This window comes from Lampetra planeri, chromosome 16, assembly GCF_965212315.1.
Source record: "Lampetra planeri chromosome 16, kcLamPlan1.2.h2, whole genome shotgun sequence".
Lineage (NCBI taxonomy): Eukaryota > Metazoa > Chordata > Hyperoartia > Petromyzontiformes > Petromyzontidae > Lampetra > Lampetra planeri.
In genome coordinates this window covers 2,367,485-2,393,846 of record NC_136122.1, presented here as the reverse complement: position 1 = coordinate 2,393,846, position 26,362 = coordinate 2,367,485, and the positions used below count along the sequence as shown (strand labels likewise).

Genomic DNA, 26,362 nt, shown 5'->3' with positions numbered 1-26,362 from the left:
CAGACTCGTTGTGCGAGACAATTAATGTTCGTGATTATTTTACATATATTCAAATAGAACTCATTCATGGCTTTGGCTGAACGTCACAGTATAAGAGCCCAGAGCGTAACCCTTCCACAGGCCGTGGAGTAGCGCAGTTGGTAGTGCCCTTGCTTCCCATGCCAAAGGTCGCGGGATCGATCCCCGCGTCCTCCACAGGCGAATATATTTTTAAATCTTTTATATTAAGTTCGCTGCCACGCATATAAAGGATTTATAGTGAAAAACTTTGTTTTTACGGGTTATACTTATTTATGGCTGAGCAGAACTGACTCCACATAACCCAGCACAATCCATTCCCCATTGCCACAACGATGAACCCTTTTGATCCACCTGATGCTGGGAGAACAGAAATAATCGTTCTAATAAAAAGAAGACGATGCCAAGTTCCATGCATCCTCTACATTTATTTAAACGTAACAATGACATACTAGTATACCTTAATAAAAGGTACATTTGAAGCCCTCCAGTCTTATTTGCAGTACCATTTCTGAAAGACAGGCGACACCAGTGGGGTTAGTAGAGTTCAGTTCATGTATTCACAATAATCCATTGTTTTGCTCACCATGGTACCGGTGCTGTCAATGAGCATTACTGTGGTATCACACAAACTAAGGTTTTTTAGGGAGCGACTGATGTATCCCTGCAAATGTGTTTTTTTAAACACGAGACAGTTTATACAGCGAATTAATCTTCATTGAAACGGCTTGTATCTTCTCAGTACAATCCTCAAGCTTGTGATGACAGGGTCAGTCCTGCAACAGCTTGAGCCACCATTTTGGGAAATGTTAACAAGAGGCACTGACTTGGCTCACAAAAGTGACATTGTATGAACAGTGAATTTTGTAAATCAACAAATAACTTCGATAACAATATAATGTAGATATTTCCTCTTATCAAATGTTATTGAAGATGAATACTTTCTCACGGGGGTCCTAGTTTTGGATAATGTCCAATTACTGTTTGCAATGATTGGACAAACCCCACCTCATACAAAAGTAGTAGAATCTCCACACAGGTCAAAACTTTGATTTGCCATCTTGAGAGATATGGCCACCTCATTGCCCAACAGGTGGCAACCTCATGCGCCTCTCTGCACAGTCCATCAATCCAGTCTTTAACTTCATGTGACATGTGTGCGGCACCACCACACCCCATATTCCAATGTGTTGAATAGAACCTAATGACACCACCTATGGTGAAATAAGCCAAATGTGATGTACCACAGTGAAAATATGAATTAGCCTCTCCTGCAAAAATGTTGACAAAGCTCTCTAGCACCGAGATGCTACTGGAGTGGTTGCCACAGCTATTGACTGCCAGGGCCCCATCTTACACGATTAATGTGGGCCCCTATCAACTATATTCATCACCGTTATTAACGGCCAAGTAGACAAGGCACTAGCCCATTGATTTTGCCCGCTGAGTAAAAAGCTAGCAAGCACTTAAAATCCTTACTTTTTATCCAATCCTAACGAATAAAATTGTGCCAGATATAATATGAAAGTAAATTAGGCATTGATTCCTGTAACAGAGAACTGGGCTCCTAGAGGCAGATGTCTCTCCAAATCCAATATAACGGAGGGACGACGCCACGAATCGGGATTAAAATATTGACAAAGAAAAGATGCAGATGTGAATGGTCTTGCCTTAAATGCCATCCAAATTCACAACACATTTGATTCATAATATATTTCTGGTTAGGCCACAACGGTCTGACCGAATGCGTCCTTATTACCCTCCACCACCCAAGAGCCAAATTGGCACGTGTTCTGCGTTTAACGTACAAATGATTGTTTCTGCTCAACGGTAAGTTGAACAATCTTCATCCAAACTTACAATGAGACTAGTATCTGGTGGAGGAACTTAAAGACGCATATTTATCAATCAGATAGTTACGTCTATTTGATACCAAATGTGGCTGTGAGGATTGTTTTTCAACTCAATGCGGAGTGAACTGAAACAATAATTGGTGTGCTAAACGGTCCTACACGTGCCGGTTGCTTTGTTTGGCCATGTCCGTTGAAGGGGGTTTGACCAACAAAGATTTGGTCAGATCATTACGTGGCCGGAGCCAAACATCAATAATGAATCATATTTTCTGTGAAATGTGTCAATGAAACACAATTTGGAGTTGCATAATTGAAAGCTCAAAATGCATTCATATCTATACTATACGATTCCCACACAGGGTAGTTTAAAAAAAATCCTTAAGTCATAATGAAAATGACTCGGACATGGGGGCTATGTCGGGGGCCCTTGGTCATCTGGGATAAAGCAGCTAAACGAGACCCCATGTGGGGGAGTGGGGCTTTGAGCGAAAACTCCATTACAACAAAATGCACCCCAACAGATGTTTTCAAAAAGACCGTTATTAACCTCATCCAATCCCACCATCACGTCCTCAATGCCCAGGTCCTTCCATTGTTCTACTTACCTCCTGCAATGCACTTTCCCTAAACAATTCACGATTCACCAGTCCCATGGCCTCAATGAAAACATAGATTATCAGTGAACATTTTTTTTTTCAGGAGGGTTTTGCTCAGGCTAATAAAGTATTGTTTTGTTTATGTTCAGGAACACAGCGGTACGGCTCGAGTCTAGGCACACAATAGAACACTCAATGTCACTATAGGCCTATTGCCCAGCAGCGGGTGACTCTCATTCCTGCATTATGTCAACCCCACCTCCAAATTGCTCGTTAACCCGTCGGTGAAAAAACATTCACGGAGGACGTGATCACAATGAGTGAAATTGAGGATAACTTTGGATGGGCCTGCATAGGAGCAGAGCACGCTTCCACCGAACTTGTGGTGGATCACATCCAGTTCAACCGGCTGCCAACTGGGATATATGTTGTCCCTCGGTAAAATCAAACATAGTTAATGGCATAAGCCAAACATCCCAATGCAGAACCCTCCTGAAAAAAAGGTCTTGAGACTCAATGAGGCTTTCCTGGTAAATATTTGGCATTTGTCAAACTCAGATTTGAGTCTCTGAACCTCAGAACAAGAAACAAAAGCTATATATGAGTTTACATTCCATTCCTTGTACCTAAAATTGTCTAAATGCCACCGACATGAATCAACAACTGGGCACACAATACTCCATTCCATGTTCAAAGAAAGCACAGGAAAACCATGTTCCTGATTTCACGAGTTCAAGATTCATATATATTTTTTACACAGGTACTCTATGTAACCCCTAATTAAAGACATTTAATACATACCGTATTTTATTTACACAAAAACACAATGTGAAATGATTTTTAAACCAAAGTTATAGATCCAAGTCAGCGCTGGTTGCTTTCATGACCTGGTGAATAGGGTTACAAGGTGAACAATATGCACACAGTAGTAACTCTTTGAAAATTTCTCCCAAGATTCCACGAAAAAAATACTCTACAAATGTACACGGGGTTCTTGTTGAATGAACCAGTCTACAGTCTCAAAATCAAGTATCTGTTTCCACATTGGTTATATGAAATTCCCATTGCAACTGGTCCAATGTGATGAAGTAGAAATGAATGATGTTCAACCTAAATAATTATGAAACTTCATTTCATGTTAGAAATTGGTTACATTTCTTGCATGCGAGTTTTGGAGGTCCAGGTAAGACTGCTGCCCCAATTGGCTAAACCATGGTGCACGTAGTATTTCCTGAACTTCGTGTCACACACAAACACTACTTCACATTTCCACCATTTTCATTATCCACGTTTTGCCAAGTTATTTTTACAAGCACTGGCTCCACCTGCCGTAAAACACACAAGATCGAGTGGCTGCAGCACAAAAGATTAAAAGTGATTATGCAAGGACCAACAGGACAGCTGTTAAAGCCAGCACGCGATGATTTTCTGGACATTTCGGCAGTTACGTATAACTTGCTTTTGGCTGGTTGTGTATGCAACACTTTGACTGAAAACTAAATCTTAAATATCAGTTTGGCTGTGTTTCAAGCATTTTAATGAACAAATTGATTTTAAAACATACAACAGTGCGCTGCATTGAATGTACAAAAGTCTTATCTATATTACCAGCTCAAAATAATTGTGGAAATTATCATTTAGACTAGCTGTACTACCCGGCTTCGCCCGGGACTTGGATCCACCACGCCCGGCCGCCTTTGTCTCCCCAGTGGCGATGTTCACACACCACAGCAGTTAGTCGTTTGAGGCTGAGTCGACCTAGGGGAGGCCCAGGACCGGTTAAAATAATCGTCACCGGTGGTGGCCGTGAGCGGGAATCGAACTCGGCTCGCCGGGTTCGTAGCGCAGTGCGCTAACCACTACACTACAATGCGTTACGCTTCCACATGCGCGGGTCACGTGAAAGATTTGATGTCACAGCTCACTTGCCGTGCAAAAAATAATTGCATTATTGAACTCCCCCCCCCAAAAAAAAAAAAGTATATTTTTATAATTTTTGCATGGTGGACAGTCTGGATAGTACCCACATGGCAAATTTCCAGTTTGTTGCATGTCGGGAAGTACGCTAAACATTTGGAGCAGACACACGTATTCACAACTTTGCCTTTTATATATATGGAGATTACTACCTCGGAGCAAAATGGCCAGTTCTTTCGAGCTGGTGGTCTGAATATGGCCAGGAGCTTTTGTACCTGTAATGCTGCACACACCCGTGTGTGTTGTTGAACTCATTTCCAACCTCCAGTAATATTTGTGGCGATTGGATTTTTTTGTAATTTACAGATTTGATTTTCAATGAACCCTAAACATTATATGCCTTAGTTTGGCGCCCAAGTCTTGGATAATTTACCCAGTTACATTTGCAAATTCTTTTCCATCATTACGTGATTTTAGTAATGAGAATAACATTTACAATATATTGTTATAGAGTACTGAATATATATAACACTATGTATGGAAGCTCATTAATTCACACTCCATGGCCATGTGGCATCATGAACGAACAAGCTCGTGGCAGAGTCCCAACAGCCGTTTTAACGTCCCACCCCTCGCATAGCACGCACGTGGCCCGCACGCACGTGGCCCGCACGTGGCTCGGGGCCTGCACATTATTCTGGGGCTGCGTATTCGTCATTGCTGCCAGGAGTTAATTTTGGGTCATGGCACGTGTATGAAAATCCTTGAGTTGATTTAAGTTAGCAACATTACATTGGAAATTGCGGACTGTTGCAAAGCTTATCGAGGTACAGAGCAACATGTTATGAATTAGTATCTTGCTTATTTAACCAGGAAAGCATTGTAGAGTCTTATGCCTTTTTCAGAAGGGTTCTTCCAAGTTTTTGCGATGTTGCTATGTGGAATCTCAATTGAGTAACTTGCAGGTACATTTTCAGCTAATATCAGTGACACTCTTTTTCAACTATGGGAGGAACCCACAGAACCCAGAGGAAACCCATGTAGAACCGGAGAACATACGAACTGCACACATTTAGGCACCCGAGTTGGAAATTCATCGGAGGTTTTTCTTGCTGTGAGGCACGAGTGTTACCCCTTTGCCACCACCCTGCCATATGGAGCCCAATACACTGCAATCACCTCCCTTGCAGAACTAAAGTCAATCACTACAACCTCGGGTACTTCTATCAATGTCCTGCTGTGATGAGCAATGTTTGTGAGCCACATCTACAAACACATCACATTCCTTGTGTGCATTGCAATTGTGAAGCCACTTACAGTAAAAATGTAGTTCTGGATAACCACAACCAGAGCAGAGGCGTTCAACGACCAATTATTCATTTCCATGGATTGCAGAGATTCACCACTGCCTTTCAAACACAAAATGAAAGCCCTGCTTATCCAGCAGTGATTCAAATAAGCCTCATACGAGGCAAGCCTGAACACGAAGGGTGTTTCATTCAAAAACAGTAATAACACTCGGACTCCACCAAGATCGGCTCTCCAGTGTCTCCACGTTTAAAACATCGCACGTTGAACTTGACTCGAGTATAGGTAATTTACGAAGCAAAACACTTAAATTGCAAGGCCTTGCACATGGCCTTAAATAACCAAAGCAACAATGGAAAGTCTCCACCCAGGAAAGCATCAGCAAGTCTTGAAGGCAGTTTCAAGAATGACCTCTTCCAGTGGTGTTAAGTCTGTTGTCGAGTATTTTTACACATGGGAGGAAACCAGAGACTGGAGAAAACCAAGGCATACAAGAGAACACTCAAATCTCGACTAAAAAGATGAAACTAGCTGCAACCGACTTGCTATACTGCCTTTGGCAGGCACCATCAAGTTGCTCAGGTGGTTGTCTCATGCTGATAATCATGGCTCAGATTCCTGCGCAAGCCACAAGCCGTCTCCACACCGCCGATTTACGGGACCACATTACCACCGCACCTACAAGTTATACATTAATTAAGTTAATGTTTTAGGCAGCTACTGATCAGAAAATGGATAAAAAAGTACCCTCATCGAGCATTCTAGCCTACGGAGATGAACATATCCTCTTACCATCCCACTGCGCTGGTCACTGTACAACAGTGGCGATTCTGAAGAGGGTGGCAGCCTGTGCAGAATCGGTGGCTTTGGGTCGACTTCTGCCGAGCCCTATTTTCCTGTGCAATGGGCGCACGGTGGCAAGTCACACACCACCTGGCTGCAAATGCATAAAATGTCACGACCAAGTGAATTGGCTGAGGACAAGCTCTGCACTATGAAGGCCCGCCTTACGAGTCAAAAAGGCAGCGTTACGTTTCTTCACACGTGGGTTCGCCAGCCAAGCGCGCCGAGTGGGGCTGGCAAGGCAAGGTGTGCCCACCCCGCCACTCGCGGCTTCTGTGCCCTGCGAGGGGGACGTTCCAGGGTCGTGAAAATCAATTTGTATTGCCGGTAACCACATTCAAATAAATCTGGAAAAAAACACCAGTCACCTGTGTGCCACATACATGAAACGTTTACCTTTTTTAACTGAGCAACGCATGCCGTTGCCACGTTGTAATGGTGAGCACACTAGCCTTGCAATCCAGAGTTCGCTGGTGGTTTGATTAAATCTCTTGACGTGGCAGCTGATAAAATGGGGCAAGTGTCCAAAATTTTGCCATCGTCTGTCCACCTGGCAGAATATATCGGTTGACCATAGTTGATCGGCAGGTCGCATGCAGTGGGGTAAAGTGTGGGTATGCCCATCTCTTCTGAGATGTCTAATCAGCGTGGTCGACCAAATACCCTCGAGAGCTCTGTCTAGCCGAGTTACGAGGGTAAACGTGCCGTTTGTATGCTTGCACCGTGCCAATCAGCGCATTCAATGCTAACATTTTGTTTGAAACGGTTACCGGCTCCTGACTCTCCGGACTGGTAACCAATTCTCAAATGGTTACCGGTTATTTACCAATCCAAGAATGTCCCAGTGTCTGTAGTGACAAAGCGGTTGCACCCGCGGCTGGGAGCACGAGCTCCCTCCCACTGCCGTCTCGACACGGCGGAAGCTCCTTCTGTCACACAGCCCTGTCATAGAGGTGCCAGTCATGAGCCAGCTAAATGGGAAAGAGGGGATCGAAGTGAAGTGCGATGAACAAATAACACACAACTGCTCTAACGTGAGATTCACATCGCCACATTTTTGGCTTTAGGTTTTCTGAAATGGTTTCTCGATGAGTACTTTATACACACACGCACAATTATATACTGCGTTTACATTTATATACATATAGGTCAGCCTTATAGACTGCGGGGCAAACGCTGTTGGTGAGCACCTATGCAGGCTGGCACAGCACAAGAGGGGGTTGTCTGGCTAGCGCCACGCATACCCATCTCTCCAGTATTGATGTTGACACATCACCGCACAAGGTACTCGTGTTTAGACCGAGTCAACCTAGAGGAGGCACAGGCACGGTTCCAGTACCCATTTACATGAGCATGGCCAAAAATCAGTGTGTGAACCACTCCACCACCACTCCCCACATGCGCACACACATGCACACACATGCAGTTATACGCAGTAAAACACACTTCCGCACATCTACTCAAAACAACTGTGTTAGACAACAGGACTAAATAAAAACAAAATAATTTTCAAAATTCAAATGTGCAGTGAAATCATCGCAACTCCGCACGTGGTACAACCTGTTAGGCATTTCCCTTTCGAGTTCACGGCTCATGCCACTAGAAACCAACCAACTGCCCTGGCTGCGCCCGCCGTCCCTGCACACCAGAGGTGCTGGGCAGCGCGCCACGTTCCTACAGCGGGACAGACGTGGAGCAGTGTGTCACGTTCCTACAGCAGCAACAAGACGGGGGTCCCGGCCCCAGAGGGAGAGCGCGTCAGCGTAGCTGTGGTGGTGGTGGTGGTGGCGGCGTCGACGGCAGCGTTAAGAGTTCGGCACTCCGAGCCCGCGGGCCGCTGTGCACTGCCGCCCGTTGATAAACATGGCCAGCATTAAAGAGTGAGTGGTCATGGCTGTGGGAGATGAGGGAGGGAGAGGCTGGGTTGGACTGGCCGCCTGCAGCTCCCCCCGGCCCCTCGGGAAGGTCTCGCAGCCCCGGGATGTCGGCGGAGACCAGCACCTCGGGGCTCGAATGCAGGCGGCGGCCGCATAGTGGCACTCTACGGCATCTCCGCATGCACAAGCACCTTGCAACACGCACACACACACACAGCAGATTATTTCACGAGGGACTGTCATGCTGTGATTGTTTAATTAGCAAATCAGGGATGGTGCAGATATTTCAGTGCAATGCCATGTCTGAAAACCTGCTGATGGCTAAATGCAGATGAGCTTTCTGGGAAGGAGTTGGAACAATCTGGTATGTTGGCCAAGAATCAGCACACAATAAACTTACATGCCAGCCTAACCTTCGCCTAAATGTTTGTGCCATTGGCACCAACCGTGGTAGCTGCGAGAAGCTGGCTAGCGGGTCCTGTGCCTCCCGAGCTTTAGGACCACTGCTGGAGGGTGGCATGGCTACTGAAGGTAACCGAAGGAGGAAGTAGACCCATGGGGAAAGCTGGAGTAGAAACAGCAAAACATGAACATTGAAATGTCAGGACATGCACCAACCTTGCCGCTGATTTGACACGTTATAATATTCCACTTTGTAGAAGTGAAACTAGGTGGGTGGCAGAGTGGTGCAGTGGTAAGGCGAATGCCTCGCAGAAAGATATGCCTGGGTTTGTATAATTTCCCCCTGTTCTACATGGGTTTTTTCCAGTTCCCTGCCATAGCCAAAAAAACCCCACCATACAATGTAACTGGTTTTGGCCAAATTATGCCAATGCAAAACATTTTACCTGAAAATTACTCAAGTGGGATTACACACAGCAACATCGCCCACCTACTATGCCAAACTTGGCAGGAACTTCCTGAAAAAGTCATCAGATCCAGTGAGGATTTCTTGGGTAAATAAGAGGAATAATAATAAAATATGGCTTGACAGGTCAGGCTCTGTGGTACAGTGGGAGGAACGATGGGAAGCATCAGGCAACAGGGAATGTCATTAGCAACAGGATAGCGAGAGTATGTGACAAAGCTTGTACCAGCGGTTGAAAGGATTATTGTAGACAAGCTACGGTTTAGAGACATTGCAAAGTGCCAGTACAGCAGAGGAGGATATCAGGGAACCCAATGGCACATGCCCTGCGCATACAGCTCCGTGCCCAGGGCTCGGTGCTTCCCAATGCTGGCATGCTGCTGCGCCTGCTGCTGTAGCTGCTGCTGTGCTTGCTGCTGTGGCTGCTTCGACGCGCACCATGCCCTCACCAGGGGTCAGGAGAGCACGCAGCTGCACACGCTGCACTCGTCCTTGTTGTTGGCGTTGTTCATCTTGCGCAGTTTGTGGTCCCGGATCTCACGCACCAGGGTGTAGAACGCATCTTCCACGCCCTGGTACGCGTGCACACATTCCCCGCTTAGCCTCCTTGTACGTCGTGGCAGTTTAATGAGTGCGTACTGAGGGTAGTGCAGGACAGGAGGAATGGTATGGCAAGTGCAAGACCCACCACCCATGTCTCCCCACTGCTGATACTTAGACATTGCAGAAGGCACTTAATTGAAGGCTGAGTTTACATAAGGAAGCCAAGTCCTGGTTCAAACACCACCTGTTACTGATGATGTACGTGGCCAATTCGGTTTCATATGCTTTTTCAATTGAGCAGAACGAATGGTTTGTTGAGATGACAGCCTGCTGGCCGTCTCCACTTCCACTCCACGTGCGAAAGCAAAACAAATGTCATCAAATTGGCAGCCGAATGCCCGACAAAGGTATCCCGGCCTGACAAGTAACGGGAGAAATGGCCCTTCTTCTCAAGGCCAAAGAAAGGTGAACGTCGGCTGCCGTCGTGAATAATGCAACTGACCAGAGGGCATCTCTGGTGCAAAATGTGATTATATCGTGAAGATGCTCAAGTTTTAAGACACTGATGTCCTCGTGCTGTAAGAAATCCATCTGGCCCACGAATGCCTTCACTCGAATATAAACGGCTACACCCTCGTCTCCTAAAGCCACCATCTGAGACACGCCTCGCAACACATGAAAAGATTGACCTGGTCGTGCTCAACAATTCACCCCACTACGTCGCCATCAAAATCAACGACTTAACAGTTGTCATCGTTTACAAGCCTCCATATATGGAATGGTCGTGTCTATTGCTACCACTGCCAAACCACCCGAACATCCATCCATGCTGGCGACTTCAATACCCACCACACCCTGTGGGGCCTATGATGCCAACGATTAAGCAGGTGAACAACTGACATCGGGGACAGCGGCAGAAGACCAAAAGACAACGGTACTTTCAAGTCAGCTCGGTGGAAAAATGTTACACGCCCGATTTGTTTTGTTTCATGAGAAAAGAATGGTAATTATATGAAGTCAATGAGAAATTTCCTCGACGATTTTCCAAATAGGCAACGTAGACATGTAGTGATCCTATTGGCCTTCAGATTCCACTCGTACACCTGCGAACGACTGGATTGCCGAATTACTGCAACTATGGAGAAATCTATTGGAATGATTCCCCCACGAATTACCAGCTTCAATCACTTCATTGGCTTCATCCAGGCAGCTACAAAGGCCAATGTCGCAAGAGGCTTTAGAAAAGCCTTCACTCCCTATTGGTCTCCAAAAATAAAATACTAATTTTGTGACAATTCAATGCCGATCGGAAAAGACCGCAAAAGCATTGCTTGAGTCACTGAACTCGGCAAAGAAGAAAAAAGGTAGACTGAAGCAGCAGAGGCTCTTGACTTTACAAAAATGAGCCGAAAAACCTGGCACCTTCTAAGGCTGCCGGAAGCAACAGCGACACCAACTAATAAACCTCCGCAAGTTAAACCCAAAAACATTGCCGGACAAGTAAATCAGCAATTCACAAGCACCGATCAAACAACATTGGATGGCCAACAAAAAAAAACTCGACCGCAATCTCAACTGCTGCCAACATGCCTCCACATTCTCCAGCCCTTTCTCAATGGGGGGGGGGGGGAAGTAGACACTCGTATTTCCCAGATGAAATCCGGAGGTCTCAATAGGATTTATCCGGAATTAATTAAGAACTTGAGATCACGAGCAAAATGTCTCGCCACCTTCCTCATCGATATCCACTGCGTAGGCAAGGAACCAACTAATGGAAAGCAGCTAAGATTATCGTGGTTGTTAAACTCGACAAGGATGCATCAAATGTTAAAAACTACTGCCTGATTTCCCCAGTCAGTGTCTGCTACAAGCTGATGGAGCCACTCCAACTCCAAAAAGCTGATACCTACACTTGAGGATATAGTCGCCAAGGAACATTCCGGGTTAAGAATCGGCCAAAATAGCTGCGATCAGTGTTTGCTTTAATGAGCCACATTGAGGCCGACTTCAAATGCCAGCTAAAAACAGCATTTATCGACGTCTCCTCGACATACGATACTGTACGGTTGAATGGTTTCCTGCTAAAGCTTGTGGCAGCAATACCTTGCTGCCCAACAATCCGTCTCGTCGCTAAAATACCGATGATTCAACCTCCACCTTGGTGAAGCTGCCAGCTGCCCATGGAAATTTTACAATGGACTTCCGCTGGATCCGTTCTTGCTCCAGTGCTTTGCAATATTTACACCGGCGACACCCTCCCGCAAGTTCATGTACTCGGATGACATCGTGCTGGCAACCCAAGCCCCATCTGAAGGCCCTAGAGGTGAACTTCAAGAATTGGCGCCTTCAGCCAAACCCCTCCAAGAGTGTCATTTGGTTATTGCAAACATGATCCCTTGTATAAAGGTGTCAGTTTTGGTGCCAGATAAAAGGGTAAAAAACCTATTACTATATCTTGCGACTGGCAAAGGAGGTCCCATAATGTAAATACTTACCCCGAGCTCTCAATACTCTGATAGTGCGCTGTTTTTGAGTTGTACGCCTTTTGGCGTCATCTGGTCCAATACCAGTGGAGACTAGGCTCTACGAAAAGCCGTCTCGGGTGTGGACCAATCAATTTAAAGGACAGTGCATATCATTATCAGAGTTATCTCTTTTTGTTTGCATTTTGACTACTTGTGTTGTGGTTATTGCAAACATGATCCCTTGCATAAAGGTGTCAGTTTTGGTGCCAGATAAAAGGGTAAAAAACATTTACTAGTGTCATCTGTCTTCCACCTGAACAACAGCTAAGCCACAAAAACATTAAATGTCAACTTCACTGGAATATCTATAACACATGACCACTAGCCCTGGTACTGACCACCACCACCTTGAACAAGCCAAGAGGAAAACAAAAACACGAGTGAACATTATTCAGAAACTTGCATGAAAAACGTGGGAAAGCGAAACCCACACGTTGATATCAATGCAAGCTCTGGTCCATTCTACCACAGAGTCGTATGTAGGTGCACAAATGTGGGGTGCCAGCCCTCACACACAAATCTTATCGATACCGAAATAAACACCGCATTTCATATTATCAGCGACACGCTGAAGTCAACTTCGCTCCTGTGCTGCGATGACTCGGGAGAACCACAATCTTATGGACATCGCTCTGCTGCTTCATCAAGACCGAAAAGAACTCCCAAACAATATGCTAAAATCTAGCAAAACTTTCTGGATCTACGCCTCTACTCTTGCGGCCAAGAATCAAGACATCGGCACTCGCTGGATGGAGAATCGTGGGTGGCTATGGATTTTGCAATAAACACGAACTTTGTTGAGGACCCGACTGTGGAAGTACCGGGCTTCTCTCTCCCACGACAATGATGGAACTCGCCAAACCATGCTCGAATGCAACATGGGAGATATGCGTACACCTTCCACAAAGTAATAATCAAAGAATTGCCAAACTGCAACTGTGGTGAAGTCAGAACCATCAACCCGGCTACCGATTTATGCACCATCCATGCGCATCCTGGCTGTGTTGCTGCAATAAATAAGCGGCTCCTGCTTCCTTGGATTGGTTAAAGGAAATTGGCATTCAACTATACCACATTTAAAAACTGTTTCTTTTCCCTCCTGCCATACCAAAGAAGATTAGTTTGTGAAACCATGAATGACTGCATCAGTTTTACACAAATCAAGCACACATAGCCCCCTACTATGTAAGACTAGACAGTACAGTCTTGAGACGGTGAGGCTTTTTTTCTGCGTGAACAATGGATGACGGTTGCTGCTCGAAGTGGCCTCACTACTCGAACTTTCCAGTGGGTGGCACCACACTCAAGCTGCCATGACTGCTGGGCTGTAGACTCTCGCACGCCGGTCCCAGCACAGCTCTCTATGCCCATGACCCCAGGGGTGGCCGAGGGCCGTACCTGCCGCGTCTTGGCGGATGTCTCAACGTAAGGGATCCCGTAGCTGCGCGCCAGGTCCTGCGCCTGTTTGGTGTCGACTGTGCGTGCTGGGAGGTCACACTTGTTTCCCACCAGCACCATGGGCACGTCGTCCGAGTCCTTGACACGCTTGATCTGCTCCCTGCAGTGTGCGGTGGGGGTGGAGGGTGGGCAGCCGATCGATGGCAGTATGAAACTCAACAGGCAAAGGTACACCTACATCATCGTCATCCAGCCCTTTACCAAGCCAATGGCTGGGTTAAGAGCTCTAACCACCACGGTGATCTCAGTGTTTGTTTGACCATACTTCACGCTGGTCAGTGCAGGTTGGTGAAAGGGATCCCCAGGACCATTTCTGATATCGCTCGCCACTGCAGTTAACCATGGCTGCGAATTGAAGCTAGTGGTTTGTTCCATAGTGCCCGGCTAACATAAGTGGTGAAGCATGGTCAATCCCCCAAGAATAGTAAAAACCAGTAACCATTTCCACACTCGATTACCGGTGCAGAAAGTGAGGACTCAGTAATCGTTTCCAGTGCAGCTTGACTCATAATTGCACCATTTAATGTGTGCGAACGTACAAACAGCATGGCAGCCTGCGTGGTACCTGTGCCCCATACCTCAGTTAACCCTGCAATCTCTCACACCACTGGCGGTGGAGAGGCCTTCACGACGTGCAGCTCCAAAGGGTATTTGATCAACTCTTCAATGCAGACCAGACGTCTCGAAAGGGGTGGGCATACTCGCATTTCACCCCACCACACGTGACCTGCCCATCGAACGCGGTGTCCCGATATATACCAAAGGGTGGACATAGGCGAAGGGATTCAGGAAACTTGGACCATAAATCGACTGCTGCGTTGAGGGACAGAATGGAACCGGTGGCCTCTGGAGAGCAAGTCCAGTGTTACCCATGCAGTTTTTTGAGACATTCTTCATGAGTAGCAAATATGCATTAAAGAAAGCAATTTTAACAACCCTACATTTTAAGCTGTTGGCATTTCTTACCAGGATTCCCACAACCATTTTCTCCAAACATATCCAAATGTTTTCTTTAAGTAAAAAAAAGTATGCAAAGAACCCCTTGTTTATTCTCAGCATATGATAGTTTGCCTTGCTGACAATAAACACATAACCACATACAACCCCCCCACTTTATGACAACACTGAAGTGAGGCATTATATTTCCATTCAAAGTCAGACACACACTCAATCATCAGCTCGGACAGCCATTTACTCATATAATTGTACAGCAGATCGGGCGGACAGGACCCCCATGCAGTGAGCCACCCGCACCTGTACTGGTGGATGTCCTCGAAGGACTTAGAGTTGTTGATGGCGAAGACGCAGAGGAAGCCCTCACCCGTGCGCATGTACTGGTCGCGCATGGCGCTGTACTCCTCCTGCCCGGCCGTGTCCAGGATGTCCAGCAGACACGTCTCGCTGTCAATCACCACCTGCTTGCGGTACGAGTCCTGAGATGACAAAAACAGTGCCGATTAAATACAGCATGGAAATCCTTTCTATGAATGAACTAGGGTCTCAAAGTGTATTGAGGCACTGTCAGCTTGGTCACCAATGGGCTGAATAAAACCCATCATGTAAAAATGCTTCTCATAATAAGTTTTGCCTAGTCCAATTAGGGGTTATTATTTACATTTTGGATGAATGTATTGTCAGAATCCAATGTTGTTAAAAGTACAAAATGTGTCACCAGGTGTCCAATTATGGCTTAATTGCCCAGGAAAGCCATCCCGAGTCTAAAGACCGTTTTTCAGTTGGATCCTGACAAGATTTTTCAGCAGGGTGTGATGGTACATCATGTAATTTTTCAGCACTGGGATGTTTGGTCAATACGAGTTACATTGTTGTTTAGTCACGTAGAATGGAAATAATAAAATAATCAAAATAAAACATAATAAAATAATTCTCACGACGTTTCGGCCACAACGCAAGCAGCCGTCCTCAGGTGGAGAACAGGTCTGTCGAGAAGACAGAGTCTGAATGACACACCCCAGGCTTGGAGCGACTATTTAAGCTGGGATGGAGGGGGGGAAGAGCGCCTTGACAAAAGATTTGCATATCAAGAGGAATTTTGCATATTTATGGGAAATGCAGATATGCGATTAGTACTACTTGTGAAATGCGTAGGAGGTTTGGTGGGGGGTTTAAAGTCATTATGCCCGTGCATTGTGCAGGATTAGCAGCATCAAAGGGAGGGGATAGGGGTAACATTAATAAAGGGAAGGAATGTTAATAGTATGTAGCTGCAGTAACTAAACAACCACGTAAACAACTAAAGTATAAACTACATAGTATCATCAGTATACTAAATATACTCTCCAATAAGCTGAGATACTAACAGTAAGTAATACATTACAATTCTATGTCGCAAAAAATATAATATGCTTCCAGCTAAACTTTATTCTCTTACATCACACGAGTCTACACCGTACTATATACTGCCATAGACAAACCCAACATTAAATTATATACTGTATTACTATATACCACCTTATACATTGTAATATTACACTATGTATTATTCTACCCACCCTAATGTATATCACACTGCTGTATATTCACTATACAATTACGATACTATATATTACTTTCTACATTGTATTAAACATTACAATTTTATACTATTAATTATTATACAATCCGCTATACACTGTACCATTGCCCGTCACGTGAAAGATACTAAGAGGAAGCAACGAAATATGTCAATGGGAGAGTAGTAGTAGGAGACTTGCAGCGGAGCAAAGAATCCATTCCCTGCGGAGAAAACAAGATATATAGTCAATGCCAGTGAGTGGAACGCGGTCTTAAAGTCACCGTAAACGTGAACACAATCAGTTAAGATCCGAAATGGTTTATTACGTCCTTCCAATGATTGCTGAGCCAGAATCCATCTTCTCGGTTGAAATTGTTTCTGTGTTTGTATATGTGGATCGCCTCATGAACGAATCTCTCACGGTAGCCAGATGGCTTGCAGAGAACCTCTGTCTTGGAGAAGTCAATATCACGTGAGCCCACTGAATTGTAACAGTGATCTGCCACGGCTGAGGTGTTTGTCCTACCGTGTTTCAAGTCTGCTATATGTTCACGGATGCGGTCCGAGACATGTCGTTTGGTTTCTCCAATGTAACTGCTACCACAGAGGCAACTTAGTTTGTAGATGCCAGGGTACTGTATGTCTGGAACCACATCTTTTACAGACGGGACCAGATCACGGATTTTATGTACTGTGTTGAATCGGACCTGGATCTTGTGTTTTATCAGGATTTTGTAGATCTTTTTTGTGACCCCAGCAATGTAGGGTAAGGTGATGGTTTTGAAAGGCTCCTCAACAAGATCCTTCTTGATGGTTGGAGTGATGGCTTTGCGGATTGTGTAGTCGGAGTAACCATTAGCCTTAAGAGCTTGGCGTACGTGTTTGAGTTCACTGGCAATGTGATCCTGGTCGGAGATGCATTGGGCTCTATGGTATAAAGTCTTGATGAGGGAATTCTTCTGGGATGGATGGTGGTGGGAATCCGGTTTTAGGTAAGCATCCGTATGGGTGGCTTTCCTGTAGACAGAGTGGCTCATTGAACCATTAGGTCTCCTTTTAATTAGGACATCCAAAAAGGGTAGCTTGCCATCTTTTTCGACTTCCATGGTGAATCTGATGGCTGGGTGTATGGAATTGATGTGGTCGAGGAATTGGTCTAGAGCAGGCCGGCCATGTGGCCAGATGACAAAAGTGTCATCTACGTACCTCTTCCATAAGGTCGGGCATAGAGTGGCAGTCTGGATGGCGTAAGTCTCAAATTGCTCCATGAAAACGTTGGCTACAACCGGAGATAGCCAACGTTTGGCAAGCTACCCTTTTTGGATGTCCTAATTAAAAGGAGACCTGATGGTTCAATGAGCCACTCTGTCTACAGGAAAACCACCCATACGGATGCTTACCTAAAACCGGATTCCCACCACCATCCATCCCAGAAGAATTCCCTCATCAAGACTCTATACCATAGAGCCCAATGCATCTCCGACCAGGATCACATTGCCAGTGAACTCAAACACGTACGCCAAGCTCTTAAGGCTAATGGTTACTCCGACTACACAATCCGCAAAGCCATCACTCCAACCATCAAGAAGGATCCTGTTGAGGAGCCTTTCAAAACCATCACCTTACCCTACATTGCTGGGGTCACAAAAAAGATCTCGAAAATCCTGATAAAACACAAGATCTAGGTCCGATTCAACACAGTACATACAATCCGTGATCTGGTCCCGTCTGTAAAAGATGTGGTTCCAGACATACAGTACCCTAGCGTCTACAAACTAAGTTGCCTCTGTGGTAGCAGTTACATTGGAGAAACCAAACTACATGTCTCGGACCGCATCCGTGAACATAAAGCAGACTTGAAACACGGTAGGACAAACACCTCAGCCGTGGCAGATCACTGTTACAATTCAGTGGGCTCACATGATATTGACTTCTCCAAGACAGAGGTTCTCTGCAAACCATCTGGCTACCGTGAGAGATTCGTTCATGAGGCGATCCACATATACAAGCACAGAAACAATTTCAACCGAGAAGATTGATTCTGGCTCGGCAATCATTGGAAGGACGTAATAAACCATTTCGGATCTTAACTGATTGTGTTCACGTTTACGGTGACTTTCAGACCGCGTTCCACTCACTGGCATTGACTATATATCTTGTATTCTCCGCAGGGAATGGATTCTTTGTTCCGCTGCAAGTCTCCTATCACTACTCTCCCATTGACATATTTCGTTGCTTCCTCTTAGTATCTTTCACGTGACAGTCAATGGTACAGTGTATAGCGGATTGTATAATAATAAATAGTATAAATTTGTAATGTTTAATACAATGTAGAAAGTAATATATAGTATCGTAATTGTATAGTGAATATACAGCAGTGTGATATACATTAGGGTGGGTAGAATAATACATAGTGTAATATTACAATGTATAAGGTATAGGGTGGTGTATAGTAATACAGTATATAATTTAATGTTGGGTTTGTCTATGGCAGTATATAGTACGGTGTAGACTCGTGTGATGTAAGAGAATAAAGTTTAGCTGGAAGCATATTATATTTTTTGCGACGTAGAATTGTAATGTATTACTTACTGTTAGTAGCTCAGCTTATTGGAGAGTATATTTAGTATACTGATGATACTATGTAGTTTATACTTTAGTTGTTTACGTGGTGGTTTAGTTACTGCAGCTACATACTATTAACATTCCTTCCCTTTATTAATGTTACCCCTATCCCCTCCCTTTGATGCTGCTAATCCTGTACAATGCACGGGCATGACTATAAACCCCCCGCCAAACCTCCTACGCATTTCACAAGTAGTACTAATCGCATCTCTGCATTTCCCATAAATATGCTAAATTCCTCTTGATATGCAATTTATTTTGTCAAGGCGCTCTTCCCCCCTCCATCCCAGCTTAAATAGTCGCTCCAAGCCTGGGGTGTGTCATTCAGACTGTCTTCTCGACAGACCTGTTCTCCACCCGAGGACGGCAGCTTGCGTTGTGGCCAAAACGTCGTGAGAATTATTTTATTATGTTTAAATTTTATTATTTTATTATTTCCATTCTACGTGACTTTACCGAAAGAACCAAGAAGATGAATCCCTGCAGTCACGAAAGCTTTAAATAGAAATTTAAATCGTTGTTTAGCTTTGACAGGAACTGCAGAACCCAGAGGGAAATCCATGCAGAACAGGGGGTGAACATACAAACGTCACACAGAAAGGCACCCAAGTCATTATTCTGATCCAGAACCTTCTTGCTGTGAGGCACGTGTGACTAGACCACTGCACCACCACTCTGCCTCTTGACTGCTGCGCCACCCTGCCAGATGAATCCCATGACCTCAGCAGTCACGGCAGTGAGCACTCGGAGCTCCTCCCTTGTGGACATCGTGTGTTGCTGCAGCAGCGGAGGCAGGGAGCGGGGGGGACGTCACCTCGATGGTGGGGTCGTATTCGTCCACAAAGTGGTTCTGGATGAGCTGGATGGTGAGGGCACTCTTGCCCACGCCTCCTGCGCCAACCACCACCAACTTGTACTCCGTCATCGTGCCCGCCGGCCTGCGTGTGCTCAGTCACTCCGTTGCGGACAGCCTACGCACCACCAAAAACAAAGATCCCCCTTGTACTCTACTGTTGAGGCAAGTGCTGTTAGGTAGCACCGAAGGCTGGCATGGCAGATGAGGCAGTGTGACCAGCGCTGCACTCCACCACACTCGGAGACATGCACACACAGGCATGCGCACACACGCAGGCACACGTCCACACAGGAACCTCCTTGCCCACCCTGGGGTTGCCTTGCTGCTGGCAAAACACTGAATGTGCTGCTGCATCATATCCACATGACAGCAAGGGGCTCCTCAAGGACTTAAATGGACAAGGCTCAATTATTGCAACTCACTACTCTACGGGACGTCTGGAAAAAATATTAGCAAGCTGCAGCAAGTACAAACTGCTTTGGCATGAGTCATGACGGGTACTGTAAAATCCGACCATGTCCTGGTGCTCGCTGAGTTGAATTGGGTTCCAGTTGCTGAACGAATACATTCTAAGATTGCACTCTTCACATACAAAGTGCTTGCCACAAATGAACCACAATATCTTGCCGATCTTGTCAAGGAGCATAAACCATGACAGAAAGGCCATTCATCCTCTCAGCGACTTTTGGCAAGCCATCAAACAAAAATGGTGCCTGCATCACGCGCCTTCATATGCGCTTCCATGGCCATCTGGAATGCTCTTCCTTCTGATATTAGGAAGCCAAGTGAGCTATGCACTTTTAAATCTAGATTGAAATGCAATTTCTTTAGAATTGCATTTTGTGTTTAGTTTGTTATCCTTCCTCCATACTTCCAATGAGTACAATTGGCTACGGAGGTGCGAAAGAAGTTCAACATACATACATAAACTCAATGATGACCACGATGTATAGGCATCCCTCGTGTAACGCGCCTGCCCCCATGACCCCCCCTCCCTCCCCCATAGCACGAATTCTCAGCAACGCGATTACCGTAATCTTTTAGGGGCATACTTCACACTTATGCTCTGCGTTTCAGTTACCCACGCAAGAAAAAAAACTTTAATAATTGTCAAATTTTTCCCCAAAAAAATACAAATTCTAAGTCAAATATTATATTCTTTGGGTCTTTCAGTAAAGTCTCGTAGATAGGTTCCAAGAAAATAACAAAAAAATAACAAAAAACTACGACATTTCGATCACAACACAAGCAATCGTCATCTTTTTTCCTCCTGATGACGATCGCTTGTGTTGTGATCGAAACGTCGTTTTTTTGTTATTTTTTTGTTATTTTCTTTGAACCTATCTACGTGACTTTACCGAAAGACCCAAAAAATATGAATTCCTGCAGTCACGAAAGCTTTAAGTCAAGATTTAAAATATTTCTGATGGGGTCACCGCATCATGGCAGGGCCCAGCGTCACGGGCTGGGCGTAGCCGTCGTAAATCTGCCACCTTTGCTTGCATTACGCGTGCTGATGCTGCTGCTGCAAGAAGCCCACGGAAGCAACACGTTCCTTCGGAGTGGGCAGGTAGGAACTTGGTTGGACAGAGCATTCGTGCACGATAGAAAGCTCGCGGTCACATGACGCACTTCAACCAATCCGGGAGCGTACATGTTTGGGAGGGGCGATTGCATGACAGACAAATAATCCCTGGTGAATAAAGTTTGAACCACTTCTACAGAGAAGTTTTAAGTTTGTTTTCTCTCTCTCTGGGTTTTTCGTTGTCTCTCTCTGCCTGTGTATCGGTCTTCGTGTCTGTGATTTTTCAAATTTAACACTTAACTTCTAATTGAGCAATCATTGGAATAACGTAATCAACCAGGCTATGGGTTAATGGTGTGTTGACCGACCCTCTGTGTTGCATTGCATTACATTTCGAAATTTTTGCTAGGTTATTTAATTCAGTGTCTCTCTCTCCCTCGCTCCTAATTTTTTCAAGCTTTCGCGCACCGTACCACTCATCGTGCTACTCATTGACATGCTAATTTCTCTACCCCCTCCATCTCTCTCCGCCCCCGCCCCCCTCTCTCAAGCTTTTACACCTTGCCACTCACCGTTGCCACTCATGGACATGTTAATTTATCTAACCCCTCCCTCTCTCTCCGCCCCCGCTCTCTCTATTTAAGGCCTCGACACAGAGGCGTAGTTTCTGTATTCCTATGTTTGTGCTCTCTCTATGTATCTCTGTGATATCTGTCTGCTTACATGTCTGTCTATATGTTTCTGGTTCTGTGTTTTATCTCTCTCTAAAATTTTAGCATTCTCAGGAAGAACGTAATCAACCAGATAGGGTGTTGACTGTTATGTTATCCGACTCTCTGTTGTATTACATTACATTTCTAAAGTATACTAGATTTGTGTTTATATTTAATTTATACCTGATGATGATTGCTTGTATTGCAATCGAAACGTCGTATGCTAGTATTTAATTTAATTTACTATTTTATCTTTATACGTGACTTCACCAAAAGAACCAACGAATAATCCCTGGTGGGCAGTGTGGAACTGTTGTTCCTACCTGTATAAAATAGGGCCTGAAGTTACTCTTTATTAATTATATCTGTGTCCGAGTAATTTTTTTAATCTTAACTTTTATTTTTCTATGGTAAAAATAATAAAAATATCACGACGTTTCGATCACAACACAAGCGGTCGTGATCAGGAACAGGGAGGTTAGCCTCTGAGCGCAAGCTGTTTATAAAGATGTAATAAGAGCCATATATGGCTCACGTGGCGATTGGCTTGCCGGTCCCGCTTTGTAGCCAATAAGGGGAGAGCCAGGGAGCATGGCCTCGGCGTGATCACGGCATGTTAGCTAGGGTCATTGGCTTGGCCAATCTGGGCCTCAGCTAATGGGAAGCCGGATCAGAGGCGTGGTCCCGGGATTGATGGGGAATGATCTGGAACGGGCTAAGCTGACTACGGAGGATTGGCTTAGGGGTACCACGTGACCGAGGGATGAAGAGGGGGAGAGACGAAGGGGTCGGGAGCAGACCTAGGAACGAAGAGAGCAGGAGCCACGGGCGTACGGGGCTCGGGGTGCCACGTGCGCAAGCGACTTAGCTGGTTGTCTGCCCGCTTCCTGTTGCCTGTCAGCAACGGGGAGTGTGTGTAACTGTGGAAGTGAAAATAAAGGACTGATTCCAAGAGCCGTCTCGAGAAGGTTTATTACATTAGGTTTATTACAAAGGTTTAGAGATGGGCGGGGCAGCTAATGTTAATGTGGGAGAGGGCTTCGACACCGGCAGTAGGTCTACATCAATCAAAGCATTGCGTCTCGCTCCACACACCCACACACTGCTGACGGTGGAGGTTGACAAGAAAACACAAATCAAGTCATGACCCAAAGTGGTTGATGACATCTTTCCAATGATTGCCGAGTTTAAAACCGTCGTCTCGGTTGAAATTGTGTCTGTGTCTGTATATATGGATGACTTCGCGAACAAATCTTTGTTGATAGCCAGTCGGCTTGCAAAGTACCATCGTCTTAGAGAAAGCAATTTCACGTGAGCCAGTCGCATTAAAGTAATGATCAGCCACGGCAGAAGCATTTGTCCTGCCGTGTTTCAGATATGCCTTATGTTCACGAACACGGTCCAAGACATGTCATTTGGTTTCCCCAATGTAACTGCTGCCGCAGATACAGCTTAGTTTGTAGACGCTGGGATATTGCATGTCAGGAATCTTGTCCTTCACACATGGGATCAGATCATGAATTTTATGCACTATGTTAAATCGGACCTAGATCTTGTGTTTATTCAAGATTTTGGAAATCTTTTTGGTTATCCCTGCTATGTAACTTAAGGTGATGGTTTTGATTTTATCTTAAGATGGCTCCTTCCTCACGGTTGGGGTGATGGCTTTGCGGATTGTGTAGTCAGAATATCCATTCGCTTTGAGAGCCTGGTGTACGTGTGAAGAGGAGTCGAGAATGGTTTGAAGCACTTCTTTACACTCGATCCACAACCAACCCCCGAACACCCGTCTCACAGCACCCTTTAAACCATCTCCAATACACATTCCCGTCTGGCACACCTTGGTCCGGGTGACGTCGTGTTTGCATGGTGCGTGTGCGTGGCTCGCAGATCCCCTACATCATCCCCCCCCCCTTCCCTTGAGACCAAGCCGTTCTCGGCTCAATAAATGTATGCCTCGGCCGTTCAAAGCCAACTGCGACTGGGCGCGTGCAATCCAACAACAAAAATAATAGTGCAATAAGCAAAAGAAACACAACACAATTTGCCCTCTGTCTCCTTGTTAACACGAGTGCCGCCACTGTCGCCGACCTCCCCCACGATCTGATCCCTCGACCGAACACAACAGGGTTGCAGGGATGTCCGTGTCCACGGCTGCGACAAGGCGTGAGCGGGTCACGGGCTCCCGTCCTGTGGCCAAGTCCTCTGCTGCGGCTGTGTCTTTAGCCACGGATGGCGACGGGACCCATGCTGGCGTTCCGGTCACCTGTAGTCCTGCAGGATGGACAGTGTCTGCATTGTCAGTTGGTCGCGTAGTAGGCCGTGAGTGTGACAACCTCTTCCCACCCGGCCGAACTGACGATGAAGGTGGTGAAGGTGATGATGCTGTTAGGGGCGGCTCGGCCGCGACGTAACGTTTGAGCCTCGAAGGGTGAACATACCACCTACGCTTTCCCATCTGAATGCGAACACACCGAGGTCGCAATACCTGCAGCACTGTGACCGGGCCCTGCCAGGGCCGGTGCAGCTTCGCTGACGTCCGCAACTGTACCTGCAGGCAGTGCAGCCAAGCCAAGTCACCCACTGCAAAGGGATCCGCGACCGGCGGCTTAGCCTGCAAGCGCACGTTCGCAGCTTGTGCCGACGCGGATGCTGCCGAGGCCGCCTCGCGAGCCTTGCGCAAATACTTGAGCGAGTGGCGGAACGCGACTGGCCAATCTCCCGCTGACGACGGGATAGGGCGCAAATGTGCCTCAATTGGAGGGCTCGGCTCGCGTCCATACATCAAGAAAAATGGTGAATATCCCGTTGATACATGTGGAGCCAAGCGATAGGTCGTCAAAACCCCAGGGATGTGTAAATCCCAGTCCGTTTGCTGGTCACTGACCAAGTGACACAGCATCTCCGAGATGGTGCAGTTAAAGCATTCCACCATCCCGTCCGTTTGTGGGTGGTAAGGGGACGTTCGCACATTTGATGCCCAGCATGGCATACACCTCCTGCAACAGTTTGGATGAAAAGTTCCTGCCCTGGTACGTCAGCAGCCGCTCTGGAGCCCCCTTGTCAGCGACATAGCCATTTACAAAGGCGTCCGTTATGGACGACGCCGTCTGGTCGGGCAACGGGCAGGCAAAGGGCCATCATGTAAAGTATTCCATCCCCACCAGTATGTATCTACACCCTCGAGGGGTGGCGGGGAAGGGGCCCAAGATAGAGGCCCACGAGCTCGTTTACCCGGGAAACTTTAATTGACTGCAGGGGAGTGGTTTGCACAACCGGCGGGGCTTCCTGCGTGCACAGTCCACGCACGCCGATACCCGGCGGCGGATATCGGCGGACATGCCCGGCCAAAAATAGCGTAGGCTACCTAGATGGAGCAACTGTTGGACATGAACATCGGAGCATAGCTGACCCCGCAGGGAAGAGGGCACCACCAGAACTTTATGGTTCACCGTCGCGTCCCAGCGCATCAACAACCCCTCCCACATGAGGAAAAACTTCCCTGACGTGGGGAGATCGTCAGCGCGTGCCGTCTCTGCCAGCCGGCGAAACGGTGCCAAAAACGCGTCTGCCTGCTGCCGTTCCCTCCATTCCCGCATGTTGAGCCCCAAGTCGCTATCCAGCGATACCGTCGGCCAGTCCGTGTCCCTGGCGGAAATCGACGCCACAATCTCGGGTTGCGTCGCGGCCGGCGGTCTACAGCGCGCAGATCCGTCGCCGCAAGCGCACTTCTCGGGGGCTGCGAGTCTGGACAAAGCATCGGCGTTTGTATGCCTGACTCCTTTCCGGTGCACCACTCGATATGTGTACTCTTGCAGCCGCTCCAATCATCGGCCATCTGACCGGTCGCTTGGTCAATGCGGAGCGAGTACTGCAATGCCGCATGATCCGTCCGAACAGTGAATTCGCAGCCGTACAGGTAGGGCCAAAACTGCTGCACAAAGTGGACGACGGCAAGCAGCTCGCGGCACGTGACGCAATATCGCTGCTCGGCCTGCGACAAGACGCGACTTCCGTAGGCAATGACAATCTCTCTCCCCTCATGAATCTGGGAGAGAACGGCCCCGATGCCCACGTCGCTCGTATCCGTTTCCAGCAAGAAGGAAATCGAAAAATCGGGGTATGCCAGGGGCGGCGCTTCTGTCAACCGCTGGCGCAATGTCAAGAACGCGTCGGTTTCTGGCTGACCCCAATGAAACAACTGTCCCTTTGCCGTGAGCGCATGCAAGGGCTTAGAGATGGTTGCAAAGTTGTCAAAGAAACGGCGATAATAAGAAACAAACCCTACGAATCTGCGGACTTCAGGCACGGACGTGGGTGTT

The 26,362-nt window shown here is 46.5% G+C and overlaps 1 protein-coding gene across 3 annotated transcripts in view; it reads right to left on the bottom strand.

Moving 5' to 3' along the window:
- Window positions 1-426: 426 nt before the first annotated feature.
- LOC144722919 (GTPase HRas) overlaps window positions 427-26,362 on the bottom strand; it is an 88,389-nt gene continuing 62,453 nt past the window's right edge. For all 3 annotated transcript variants that reach the window (XM_078601340.1, XM_078601342.1, XM_078601341.1), the window contains exons 2-6: window positions 19,761-19,917; window positions 15,061-15,239; window positions 13,747-13,906; window positions 9,730-9,852; window positions 427-8,603 (exon numbers count right to left, since the gene is read on the bottom strand). In XM_078601340.1, the coding sequence (XP_078457466.1) occupies window positions 9,736-9,852; window positions 13,747-13,906; window positions 15,061-15,239; window positions 19,761-19,871 (567 nt within the window). In that variant the 5' untranslated portion in view covers window positions 19,872-19,917 and the 3' untranslated portion in view covers window positions 427-8,603; window positions 9,730-9,735. The remainder of the gene's footprint in view (window positions 8,604-9,729; window positions 9,853-13,746; window positions 13,907-15,060; window positions 15,240-19,760; window positions 19,918-26,362) is intronic.